The sequence below is a fragment of the Hemibagrus wyckioides genome, linkage group LG13, assembly GCF_019097595.1.
Source record: "Hemibagrus wyckioides isolate EC202008001 linkage group LG13, SWU_Hwy_1.0, whole genome shotgun sequence".
NCBI classification, from domain to species: domain Eukaryota; kingdom Metazoa; phylum Chordata; class Actinopteri; order Siluriformes; family Bagridae; genus Hemibagrus; species Hemibagrus wyckioides.
The window spans coordinates 6,995,033-7,008,828 of record NC_080722.1 but is presented as its reverse complement, the minus strand read 5'-3'; the positions used below and the strand labels follow the sequence as shown (position 1 = coordinate 7,008,828).

The 13,796-nt window shown below is 37.6% G+C and overlaps 1 protein-coding gene across 1 annotated transcript; it reads right to left on the bottom strand.

Moving 5' to 3' along the window:
• Positions 1 to 243: 243 nt before the first annotated feature.
• LOC131363587 (uncharacterized) lies at positions 244 to 7,075 on the bottom strand. The gene is made up of 10 exons (XM_058406287.1): positions 6,940 to 7,075; positions 6,626 to 6,769; positions 5,534 to 5,662; positions 3,810 to 4,761; positions 3,492 to 3,592; positions 2,830 to 3,042; positions 2,523 to 2,639; positions 2,336 to 2,412; positions 2,143 to 2,202; positions 244 to 1,682 (listed from the first exon to the last, which is right to left on the bottom strand). Exons 2-10 carry the CDS (start codon positions 6,758 to 6,760, stop codon positions 1,631 to 1,633), a joined length of 1,836 nt encoding a protein of 611 aa, XP_058262270.1. The 5' UTR covers positions 6,761 to 6,769; positions 6,940 to 7,075; the 3' UTR covers positions 244 to 1,630.
• Between the last annotated feature and the right edge of the window lie 6,721 nt (positions 7,076 to 13,796).

The window sequence follows — 13,796 nt, the reverse complement described above, 5'->3', positions numbered from 1 at the left end:
TGCTCATTATGCAAAAACGCTGTAATCATTTTTATTCTATTTGATTTTGTTCTATACAGTATTATTTTGTATTGCACATTTACAGCAAGCACTTATTTTTTTTCTATGTACTATGCCTATGTGTACTAGTGTAAAAAAAAAAAAACCTCTTAAATTGGTACCTTTAAGTACCAATCAGTGTTAACCAAATACAAATAAAAGCACAGTATTATAAGTCATAATGATTAAACCAGTATTGTATACAACATTTGGAACCATGTACTATTGTTTGCTATATCCCATGTTAAATTCTCTGTGACTGTGTTTTTGGCTTTCTTTATAGCGCTTCCATCATCCTCTCGATCATCATTTAGAGAATTTATATTTCATTATTTGACACGTCCAGGAACATGTCAGTGGGTTTTTTGACTGTTTGAGTACCCCGCAGTCCCTAAATCTCAGCCCTGTTGAACAGTTTAAGGATCCGACAAAGTTTAACTTCATGAATAACCGGGAATACTGGACGTGTCTGCTCAAAAATTCTTTCTAAAGGTCGGTCTCATATGGGATATAACCCACAGTTGCTCTGTGTGAGAATAATGTACATCACATTTCATTTTTTTAAAGAATAAATCTCAGCATGCTTTGCCTAGAAATAAATAGAATAGATGTGATATCTGTTTTAAAACCATAGCACAGTGAGGATACTATGAAAAATTGAGATGTAACGCAAAGTGAGTTTCATAATAGGTCTTGACGAGATGAGTGCAGGGCTTCTAAAATCTTGTACACATGCTATTTTAGTTAAACACTTTGGGAAAATTTAAATAAACTGGTAGCCTAATGTGAAACTGACCAGGCAGCCACTAAACGAGCTGAAAGTAAAAGTCTCCTGCTGTTGGGACATTTCTGTTGCATTGTGCCGGGATCCCAATCCTGATGGACACCCTTTAGTTTAATCTCAACCAGGTGCTATGTGAAACTTTCTGGCAAGCTTTTAAAACTTGATGCTGTGCTTTTATATCATATGGACACTATCACTCAAAAGTTTGGGATCACTCAAAAATGTTATCGTTTTCCAAGGAAACACACACGAAATCAGTCTGAATAGGAAAATATAGTAAAACAACAGGACATGCTGATAGCCTGGACATTCTAGCAGTCAATTTTTCAAGATAACCTGATGAGATTTCACCCCATGCTTCCTGGAGCATCTCCCACAAGATGAATTGGCTGATGGAGTCTTCCTCCGTAGCTGAAATATGCAAGTGATCCCAAACTTTTGAGCGCTAGTGTATAAGTATCAAACTGTTTATTCCAAATAACATATTTGCATTCACGTACATCCTTACTATGGACATAGTGAGATCTTAAAATAGTACTACTTCTTTGTCTTCCATACATATTTTGATTGTAATGCCAATACATCTAATCTAACTTGTCTAATTAGCTTCATCATCAGTGTCATAACCATAAGACCCTGTAGCTTTAATAGCATATGCGTTCACCTAATTCAATGGAGTGCCTGGAAATTTAGTACTAAAGATAACTAAAAGGACACTAGGAGATAAAGGCTAGTCTAGTTTATCATTATAATTTGATAGATTTGACCTATAAGCACTTGAGGTGGTGTTACACTGGTCACTGACATTCAGCTCGGGGGCTGAGGAGCTCGGAAAGCTGTGGTCTTCCTCATCGCTTTCCTGCAGGGGATGAAAGAAAGTAAGTGTTAAATAACTTGGTTGAACATGCATATCATTGCTTTATTTAATACTCATAAGTATTAATAATGTACTATTTTACAACAAGTTTAATGCTTAACAGTAGTCTTCCATCAAAAAGCAATGACTTCTCACGTCTTCTGATATGTGGATGGGGGTCAGAGCATAGGGTCAGTCATGATACAGTGCCTTGTTCAATAATAGTCCAACAATGACAATGAGTGCTGGAGCTTCAACCATTGAGCCACCACTGCCCTGGTCCTCAGTGACCAATCCCTGATCACCCTTGTCTGTCCCACGTTCATACATCTTTGTTGTTTATTTTAAACATTTAACTTGGTGATAAAATACAGTCCATCATCCGGCTCTTGTACTGTAGCTGTTCTTAGAGATCTCTATAAATCTTAAAACTGTTGATTAACTAGATAATGAGCACACTTACGCTGGTTTGAGTGTCCGAGAGATGATTGGTGTATTCTGGCTCTGAGCTGGCTGCAGAACCCTACAGGACAAAGGAAAAGTGAATGTATCTTTTATTGTATTTATTCCTCAATCTATTACTTTACAGTAGTTTATAGACACAGGTTAATTAATTGTGCTGAATATCTTGCATGTGTTTTATGTGTGTGTCTCACCTCTGTCTCATCCGGCACAAGGCATTCTGGGTACAAGAGGACTGGCGAGGTGTGTTCTGTTCCCTCTTAGCTTTTTCCTGTGGTATAAACATGCAAGTGTGTCCTTGTCAGGTTTTTTGTTTCATATTATCTGTGTGTGTTAAATACGTCAGGGTTTTTCTTTTCTTTTTTCTCTGTCCTCTTGTACCTTTTTTTTCACTCTCCTCTCACTGTGGAGCTTTCGGTCCTGTTGCAGTAAAGCTATTCTGTCTCTCACAGGCCACACAAAAAAGATCTCATGTATCTCACACACAGCGGCATGCACCTAGAGAAAACACATACATATATATATATATATATATAACAGCAGGTAAAAACAGGGGGATATGGTCCTACATTTCTTTAGACCACTACCTTCTTATCTATTCATTTTAATGGAAATTATTTAGTTTGTTTGCAACTTGCATCTGTTTTTATTTTTTAATCAGCTGGAAAATTGTGTATGTGTGCGTTACCTGTGCTCTGACTCGGTGCTGCAGTTTGAGATCCTGCATAAAGAAGGAAGCTCTTCTTTGGTGTGTATCTGTCTGAAAAAATCGAATGACCTCTCTGGAGTCCTGAATGGTTTTGTTCAACTGTTTCATTTTCTCGGTCCGGAGAAGTTGGCGTGTGAGGAAACCTCGGGCTGCAGCGGTTAGACAACATGCCGCCTTCTGCTGCTCCTGAAACTGAATTGAAATAAAATTGGTATCATTAATATTTTATGATCTTACCACTTCAGATAAAAATACATATGATTGACAGCTACATAATTGCTCTGTACTCTATCTAAGCCTGTAGTAGAAGAAGGATGTTATGTAAAATGTATAGATCTTGTTGTGTCATTTATTAAAATCCTTCTTCACGCTGTAGTATTTACCGTCTAATTCTGCGCAGATCACTTTAACTGTCCACATATGCTGTTTAACCTGATTATTGGCTAAAATCTAGACGTTTTATTTTAATGGTGCAATTATAGTATGCTAAGTATTACTTGATCACATAATAATTTGGTAATGATTCATCTACATTATTAGTATATTAGTAATTAGTATTATTAGAAAGAGAATTTTACAAAAACATCTTTTAGAGTGTTTATGCTGTGTATTGATATCCAAGGTTGTGTGATGGATGGGACCTGTCGTGTTTCCTGTTCCTGTGTTTTGGGAATGTCAGAGAGTTGGAGAGTGTGTTGTTCTTTCACACGCTCACATGATGTTTCTTCTAGCTGGATATTACCTACAAGAGAAGATAACACAGGTTACAGAAATGTTTCCCACTCACATAATTAACTGTACAAAAGAACCTACACTTATATTAGTGTTCACAATGAAAATGACTAATTTCACTGCTGTGTGAAATTTTATTGTAGCAGTGGTGACAGATTTAGTCAATGGATAGGTTTCTAGTTAATGCAAGTACGATGACTTAAAATGACTCTTCTTTGTGTACTTACCTACTGCTTCATTCTGGAGGATATCTGCTGCAGCCACATCCTCCTGTTTCATTCTGTGCTTTGGAAGTCTTCCCAGCTCCAGACTGTGTCTGATGAAGGTTGAGGCCTCAGAGGCTGATCTGATCTGTGGCCTGAGATGATCCAGTGTCGGGGACGGACTCTCCACATCGTAGGACTGGTTGAGTGGAGCTAAAGGGAAGCGCTTATGGGTGGCGGAGTGATTACCCTGGGTTTTCTTTATCTTAAGGAGACCTGGTTGGGTTGTGTTTAGCATGCTGATTGGTCTCTGGGATGTTAAGCTTCTGGGAGTGGAAGAGATGATTAAATTACAGCTAGTCTTGGATAGGTCTGAGCAGCGGCAGTTCCAGTCCACAGCAGAAGACGCTGATAAACTTGACTGTTCTGTTGAAATTGTTGCTCCTCTCTTGGAGTTTTTAAAAGTTTCATTAAAATGATGAGGATGGACGTCTGACTTGTTAACAGAAACAGAGATGGGCATTTGGCATGAATGGGGTTTGGGTGGACTCGGTAACGGAATATAAGAGTCCATTATACTGGAACAAATAGAAAATCCAGTCAGCGATAGGTCAGGTGATCTTGAATCAGCATCAGTGCTACAATCCCCATCAAAGTCAGGCTCTTCCTTTTCCTTTTTCTTGCCACTTTTCATCTCTGCATATCCCAAATCCTCATTTCCTATTCCAATCTCTCCAATACAGCTTGGCTGAATCTCTTCCTCTCCTTTTTCCTCTCCTCCTTTCCTCATTCTCTCCATCTGGCTGTTCAGGAGCAGTAGTGTCTTTTTCCGCAGTGCAGTACGGTTTAAGAAGTGGCTGCTGTGTTGCTGCTCCTCTAGTTGTGTTCTTTTGGACCAAGGGGCTTCTACAGTCTGGTTAACACCCTGCTCATTACCCTGCTCATCACCCTGCTCATCACCCTGCACCTTTTGCAACTGCAAAGAGAAGAAAATATTCATTATAATGCAGTAGGTGGCAGTATACACCTTCCATGGGGGACAGTGAAGAAGAGCAAGGAAAGTTTCAACCCAAATCCCAGATACTCTACTAATGTGATCTGTCAGAATACAGAAAGCTTCTGTTTCTCAAAGGTTCTTGTAGTTTGTGAACAAAATACAAGCTAGTCATAATGCAGGAGCAGGAATTTGCTGGAAATTTTTGTGACAAACATTGTTAATTAGAAGAGTCAAGACTGTTAACCATCAGACATACCATAAGATTAGATCAAGAAATATACTTCTTTACTTAATTTAGCATTTCAGTGTGTTGCTTTACCAAAGTAATAGTTTTCTACATAAACTTAAACATTGTTTGTTTTAGTTCTGTGTTACAAACCAGCACAGGAAATGATCCTGGCACTTGCTTAGTGGACTGTTCGTGTGAAAGCATTTTTTTGACCACACCAGAATGTTGTGTGGTATGTTAAGGACAGGAAATGTAAACATCTCTCCACATGGATCACTAAATGGATTGATTATTCCACATCTGTTACTTACATGCATACACCAATTAGTGCATCCTAATTAGTACAGCCTGAGTAACACTGAGCATAATAAACTTACCCAAAGCATAGAAGCATAGAAAGTATAGTCTCCTGTATTCTTTACATGCAATATAAACATTTTTAGGCCACATAGCTTAGAAAAAGTTGACATTACAAAGTTTAGTAGAGTTTAGTGTGTTTGCAGTAATAGGTGTTGAGATGACCTGTACGTGTTTGATGACATCCTGCACTCGATCGAGCAGAGACCTGAGTCTCACTGTGTGTCTCTCACACTCTCTCTGCACTGCTGTCTGTCTCTGTTCAGCCATCTCGACACGCTGCTGTTCACTGAGCTACACACACAACACACACACACACACACCACACACACACACACATAGCACACAGACAGAGTGAATTACTCACTGCTGTAATTAAACATATTAGAATTGCCAGTATTTTAGGGTAACTTTATATCACAATAATTACGTATGTTGCATTTTTACAGTTTGCTAAATCTTTGCATGTTTGTGTACACTATGCACACCAGGAAAGTACAAGTAGGGATTAAACGACAGCAAAATGTAAGATCTAAGTGATCTTTGTACACCGATCAGGCCCAACATTATGAGCACTGAGAGGTGAAGTGAATAACACTGATTATATCCTCATCATGGCACCTGTTAGTGGGTGGGATATATTAAGCAGCAAGTGAACATTTTGTCCTCAAAGTTGATGTGTTAGAAGCAGGAAAAATGGACAAGAGTAATGGTTTGAGCGAGTTTGATGAAGGGCCAAATTGTGATGGCTAGACGACTGGATCAGAGCATCTCCAAAACTGCAGCTCTTGTGGGGTGTTCCCGGTCTGCAGTGGTCAGTATCTATCAAAAGTGGTCCAAGGAAGGAACAGTGGTGAACCGGAGACAGGGTCATGGGTGGCCAAGGCTCACTGATTCACGTGGGGAGTGAAGGCTGGCCCGTGTGATCCGATCCAACAGACTGTTGCTCAGATTGCTGAAGAAGTTAATGCTGGTTCTGATAAAAAGGTGTCTGAATGTGTCAGGTGTCCGTGTGTGTGTGTATGTGTGTGTGTGTGTGTGTTTTAGTAAAAATAGACATGTTTCCCAGCCATTTTAGTACACACTGTAATGAGATATTCAAAATGTGTTTATTCAAGTCATTACATAAGTCATGCATTTTGTTAATTCGTTAAAATATGATTAAAAATTAAAATTAAAAATATATTTAAATAAATAAATAAATGCTGACGTGTTTCCTGTGCCAGTAAATAAACACACACACACGGCTTGTTTTACCCTGGGCAGAAGCGCGTGCCTGCCGTGGAATCGGATGGCGGATCGCGCCTCCGCGTGGCCGTGTCGCGCGCTGCACCCACTCTCCGCGTGCACGTGAGCTAGGCTCTTCAAACAGAACTCCTCATAGCTCTCCATCACCTATTTCTTTAAAGAAAAAATATATATATACATACATTTTCTGATATTATTTACTGTTGTTATGATTACGGATATCTTTAGTAAGTAAGTAACAAAGTAAGTAACAAAGTTTAGCGCGCGCAATTCGGCCTGCTATTATATTAAATTGCAAAACTTAAAAAGCAAGGTTACGTTACCTATACACTCCTGCTTCACAATTTAGGTCATTTTTCTTTGTTTTTTTTCTCGTGGCGATAAAACATATAAATATAGCGTACAATCAGATAAATAGTTTAATTTGTTGTAGTTCATCCGCGGATATGTAGCCTCTAGGTAAACACTTCCGGAAACTAACGACTGTAACTCTGTTGCCTAGAAACCGACAAGCCACGCCCACTGGCCCTTGTTAATCTAGAGCAAAAATAAATCCATACAATATTTGAATATTTGGCAAACAAATATATAATAATATAGCGATATTACGATATTTTATATATATATATATATATATATATATATATATATATATATATATATATATATATATATATATATATAATATCGTAATATAAAATATCGTAATAACTATATTATATGTATTATATATTATATATATTTATATTATATATATATACTACTATAATATATGTATTATATATTATATATATTTTCTGTAAAATTTTCTGCAAAGAACAAATTTGGTTTTTGTTTGTTAATTTGTTTGTTTCTTCACGTTTTTACCCTAATTTTATATTGTGGATGTCCACAAAAGGATTGGAACATCTGACTGTGTTGACCTTAAAATCTGGGTAATCCCTGCTTGATTTTTTCTACTATTATATTATTTAAGTTTTTGATAATCATCCTCAGTAACAGCACTGAGGACCGACACAAGCAAGGAGCTGAGGTCCTGTCCCAGTGTGTCACAGTAACATCTCTTTCTCTGAGACCTCATAAAGAACAGACATGTGCATAAAACCTCATTAAACACAGAGAGAAGCACAGCAAAGTGATTTCACACACACACACACACACACACACACACACACACACACACACACAGAAACATATATTTGTATTCCATTAAGCATTTAATCAGGTTTTAAGAGGCTAATATTTCTGAGGAGTAAATAGGGGCAAACAAATTAAATAATAATGTTGATGGTGGAAAATAATAATAGATTAATGTTGCATTATGGAGTTAGCGAGTTCTCTTACTTTATTTGGAATAGGAATTTAATTTGGAAGTCTATAACTCTGCACTCTAAGTCTGCAATGCAAATGGTGGATAACATGTTAATGGTCAGAGGAGAAAATTGCATTTTGATATAAAAACAGCAGTACATGTTGTATGCACTAATATGAACTAATATTAAAAATTAAATCATGGGGTTTTAGTTCATATAGTTACATGGCTCATGGATTTAGTTCATGGATATATGATGCACTAAAAAAAGATTTTGTCCAGGTCCAGCATTGGTTTCTTCCACAGCTCCAATATGAGTTACACTATATGGCCAAAAGTATGTGGACATGTGACCTTTATCATCACCTTGATGAACATCCCATTCCAAAACTAAGGGCATTAATATGAAGTGCATTGAATAAATGTTCACTATGGAGTATTAAGTATTTGTTAGATTAAATGAGATGAAAAAATCCAAATCCAAAGGTCCTCATGGTTACCCATCCAACTGTATGGAACCAGTGAGTAAATGCATTGTGTGAGATCAAAATATACCTGTAGATCATATATCAGAGCACACTCTGGACCTGATAATTGACTGCAACATATTTTTAGTGACTGGTTAAGACCTGCAAGCCATTAAAGTAGCAAAGTCATTGAATTTGTACGTTGAGTAAGTATGCATAAAACTATAAAATGAAAAACTTACAGGATAATTGGCAAATCCATTCCATACCTTTTAAGCCTTGGATTAAAATGATCATAGATAAAAATATGTAAAAATAAAAAAATAAAAATCCTAGTATTGAAGCAAAGTCCAAAATATATGCGTCCACAATTGTTGGTGTACTTCGTCACACACACATGGTAAAGTAGACTTCATTTTGGTAGCAAAGCAAAATAACAAAGACCTAAAAAGTAGCAACCGATCTTATTATAGCCTTAAGAAAATCAATACTACATATTCACAACATGGTAAAGGGATCATGAAAGGATTAAGGTACATAATCCTTACAGGAACAGGAAGGAAGGTCTGTTCAAAAGTATATTTTATTAAAAGTATTTACAGAACCTGTGTTTGTTAAAAATCAGATGTGCTTAATGCGTGTGTATTTCTATACATGAGCGTTACGTTGTGTTGCGGTGGAGTGGCCCTTGTACTTGAATGAACCTCAGGGCTTAATTTCACCAGGAGCTTAATGCTCTCATTCAGACCACTTTTAATGAATAGATCTGAATGCAGACATCTCACACAGAACCAGTTTAATTGCATCTATGTGTGGGTTAAAATAAAAGCTAAATGCCCCATTCATTAAAAAGGGTAAAGAAAATGAAAAGGGGTGAGGGGTTGAGCTGCTTTCTGTTCAGTGCTAATGGAGGGCTCACCTGATTCTTCTGAGACGTCTCGGAAAGGAAGCTGCAGACGCAAAAGCTCAGCTATGAGAACAGTTTGGAGAGATCATGGAAATATATTTTCAAGTGACCAAGTGTGTCAAACCTCAGACACAGGTCATTTAAATGCACTGTGAGCGGGCACTGGAATATGCCTGGACATTGCCATGACTTCAATAATGTTGCGTCTTCTCTGAACCTGTCAGTTCTTTAAGCAAAACAAAATGATTTCAATTCAGTTCCATTCAATTTATTTGTATAGCGCTTTTAACAATGGACATCGTCTCAAAGCAGCTTTACAGAAGTATAGAAACGAGAAGGAAGGAAAAAAATTATAAAGTTCAAATTGAAGTTAGTTTTTCATTCCTAATGAGCAAACCTGCACGACGTTGGCAAGGAAAAACTCCCTGAGATGATATGAGGAAGAAACCTTGAGAGGAACCAGGCTCAGAAGGGAACCTCATCCTCATTTGGGTGCCAGTGGACAGTAAATAATGTAAACGTAAGTAAATAATGTCCTTTCTACAACAGCAACCAAGGGCTTATGAGGAACTATTAGGTCAGTGTAGTTCCTGAGTTCATGATAGACACTAATTCCTTGCTGTCACAAGCTGACAGATGTAATGGCAGATCCGTGACGGTGTAAAAGTCTCCAAGTGTCTCTGTCCACGGCTGTCTCCTGGTCACAGGCTGTCCACACAGGTCCATCCACAGCAGCAGTGAGTACCACCAAGTGACGAGACCAGACTCCAACCAGGAAGTGGTCACACTGGAAACTCAGAACACTGGGAGCTCAGGAGTGGGAAGTATAGCTCGACAGAGAAAGACAGAGAGAGAGAGAGAAAGATATTAAGTATGCTTGTGATCATGTGATTTTTAAAGACAATGTAGATTATGTGTAAAGTGCAGGCAGGGACTAATCACAAGCAAATCATTTTTATTATATCCTTAAAACGACTTTTTAAGCTTAACCATTATATGGTTATTGCCTAAGGCATTGTGAAGGATTGACATCAGTTACTGCAGGACTGAAAAAGATCTGGGACAGTATTGTGCAGGGAAATTCATTTTCAAGAGCATTTTAGTAATGGTTTATTGATGAAATGGCTTTTGTAGATGAAATGACCAAACAGGGAGAGAAGAAGACTTAGGCTCAGAGTATTATTTTAGCTGGTTAAATGCGGTGAGTTACAGCAGATGTAGACACATGACTTGTGAAACAGCTGAGAATGCAGTGCCAGTTTAGGACGTTTTCTTCATATGAATTCAACTCAATTCAATTCAGTTTTATTTGTATAGTGACCATGTATAACCGGTACTCAGCGTGCTTATTCCATAACGATCATAGCATAATGCTCATACTAAAGTGTTAATTTACCTTTGCCAGATATCTGACTGTATGAATGTGTCATCTTTTTTTAGTTTGCATTTGTCTGAAGCTGCACATGCAGTTCTCTGAAGGGCCGAACTGAACATGTCACTGCACCTAAATGACCTCTTCATCCTGGGTGGAAACTCAACTTCACAACCTAGCTTTGTGTTGTTGTTTTTTGTGTCCAACTATATGTTGTATGTTTATGTAGCACCAGGGTCCTGGAGAAGTGTTGTTTCATTTCACTATGTACTGCGTCAGCTGTATGTGGTTGAAATGACAATAAAAAGCTTCTCTCTCTCTCTCTCTCTCTCTCTCAAACATTTTTGAATTCCACACTGCCAAAGGTTTTGCCATACACGGCTGCACTGACTAGCCTTCATGAGCATGCCATGACGTCAGTTTTATTACCCTCCTATCTGCCTGTTTATTAAAAAGTAATTTCCTATACACTATACCGGGAAAAGTAGTGAACCTTAATGGCCACAAACAGAATGTCAGTGCATTTGTCTACTGCAGGGTCTGTGTGTCCTTGAGTTTATATGGAAAGATAATCCTCCTGGATCAGAGCATCTCCAAAACTGCAGCTCTTGTTGGGTGTTCCTGGTCTACAGTGGTCAGTATCTATCAAAATGACCCTTTAAGTCCTGTAAGTGTCCTTTAAGCCCCACCTTGCGACTTACAGGACTTAAAGGATCTGCTGCTAACATCTTCGTGCCAAATACCACAGCGCACCTTCAGGGATCTATAGTGGAGTCCATGCCTCAACAGGTCAGGGCTGTTTTGGCAGCAAAAGTGGGACCAACACAATATTAGACATAAAGTTATGCCTGATCGGTGTAGAGTAACAAAGTTGCAGGATAAAACATCTGAAAACCTTTGCGTTGATGTCTAGACTCTGATATAGTTAAAGATTAAAAGTCATTTCTGGTGTATATTTCACTATAGGTTCGGAAAATGGAGGTGTTGACCTTGATCATGAAGAAATATGACAAAAAGATGAAGGATAGTAAATCGTTTGGTTTCCCTCTTTATATTTCACTGTACAGAATGCCTTGTTTATACGTTTATAAGTTTCAGTGAATTGTTGGTTTACTGTATTTACTCATTTATTTTCATTTCCCCAGCCTTAAAAGAGCTTGCCTCAGTATATCAGATAAACTGCATGCACTGTTTTTTGTTCAATTTTGTTCAATGACTGCTTTTGGCACTAAAATGGTCAATGCACTGCAGTAGTACATATTTTTAAAAGCATGGCTAATTTTGTTCCTAGAACAAACCCACAAAGATAATACCTTTATAATAGAATTTAATAGCATTCAAGAAATTCGGAGCAGAGAATGGAGAATGGAGGTCGATGCAAAAGAACTGTGATGGAGAGAACATGCTAGCAACAGGACAGCTTTGTCTGTGCCACGGAGGACGTGAAGTAGTAGAACATTAGAAACATGAAACACAAAAGATTACTGCAGTCACTGGCTGTGAATTAAAGCTGTCAAAAAATGCATCTGCAAGTCTGGATGATTTATAACTAATGCAAAAAATGTTTTGTAAAAATATAAAGCGGGTCAATTTTACCCGAACATCACTCAAGTGTTAAGATGTGTTTTCTTTACTTCTTTTGTTTCTGTCTTAGAGCTGAATCGCCCACATGGTTTTTGAGTTCCACGGTATTCCTTTTCCTAGTATTTCTCAGTAGTTAAATGCATTATATGGGGGAATAAGGATATATTTTCGGGTACGCCTTGGAATTTGTAATGTAGTTGGTCTGTGGAGAGCCAGAATGAGACAAAGAAGACTCCATAGTTGACTCCAAGCTTAAGGAAATGACCCACAAGTATGAACAGAAGCACCAGGAGAAGCTTCAAAGCATGTGAAAATGACATATTCATAATTACCGCTTCAGAATTAAAGTAGGGAAGTAAGATCATTCTGAATTCGGATCGAACCATCAGTCATGGATGACGCCAGGTTCATTCACACATATATCTTTTTTCTCTTTTTTCTTTTGAGACTATAACATGTTAGCTACAGTAGCTTGCTGAGCATAATTTTCACGGTGTTAAAGCATTCATTGAATGGTCGCTATATGATATGCATCAATGAATACGACCAAAACGATTAACGCTAACAATGAGCTGTCTTTAGAAAAATGAACAAAACCTGCCATTAGGTACAGAAACTGTTGTTTAACGCATCTAGAAACGATCGTTTTGATCTATCGTGTTCAGCTTTTATTTCAAACCCAAAGGCTGTCAATGTATAGCAAAAAACAAAAGACTTGGCATTGCCATTCTGGAGCTTTCTGAGGAGACTGTATTGTTAATATGGTTAGGGTGGAAAGTGCTCTTACAGGGCTTATTAACCTGATGGACTGGAAGAGCTTTCAAGTATAATTATTACATACCATGTTAAATCTAACACACTAAAACGCTCTGTTTTGCTTGCCTCTGAAAATTTTTGTTTCAAGCTTTGCAAATATAAAATAACAAGCAATTTTAAAGCAAAGCAAGTTTCTTTTGCAGCCAGATAAGCATAAACTTCACATCGATAAAGATAAATGTATTTGGACTCTCTATTCCAAAATTGTCCATAAATAAAGTCAGAAGACGCAAGAATCTTTACCTTCTTTTTATCGCCCTTTGTGAATGCGTATTTTTTTTACACAGGGAATATAAAATAACCGAAAATAATCCACATCGGTATGCTAACTCCACTTCCATACCTACATTTCAGTGGATCTTAGTTAAGATTTAATGTTTAGTTATAGATTATTTGGAGTGTCCACCTTATCAGTCCCTGTGTATGGGCTGTTACTATAGAGAAAATAACACATTAGAATTATTATAAACCAGTTATTTATGTTACAACATCTACTGTCCAAGCCGTGCTGTAACACAAACGTAGTGAGCCACTTCTGACCAATCAGATAAAAGCTATAAATTCGATAAAGTATGATATGTCATACATCTCTTAAACCCAGTGAGCAGATAGGAAAATTGTAGCTCAAATATGTGCTGAAAAGCTTACTTGTCGAAACACGCTGGTCTGAACACAACAATAAATGACCATATGTAGAATTCATTCTTTATTAAGAAATGACA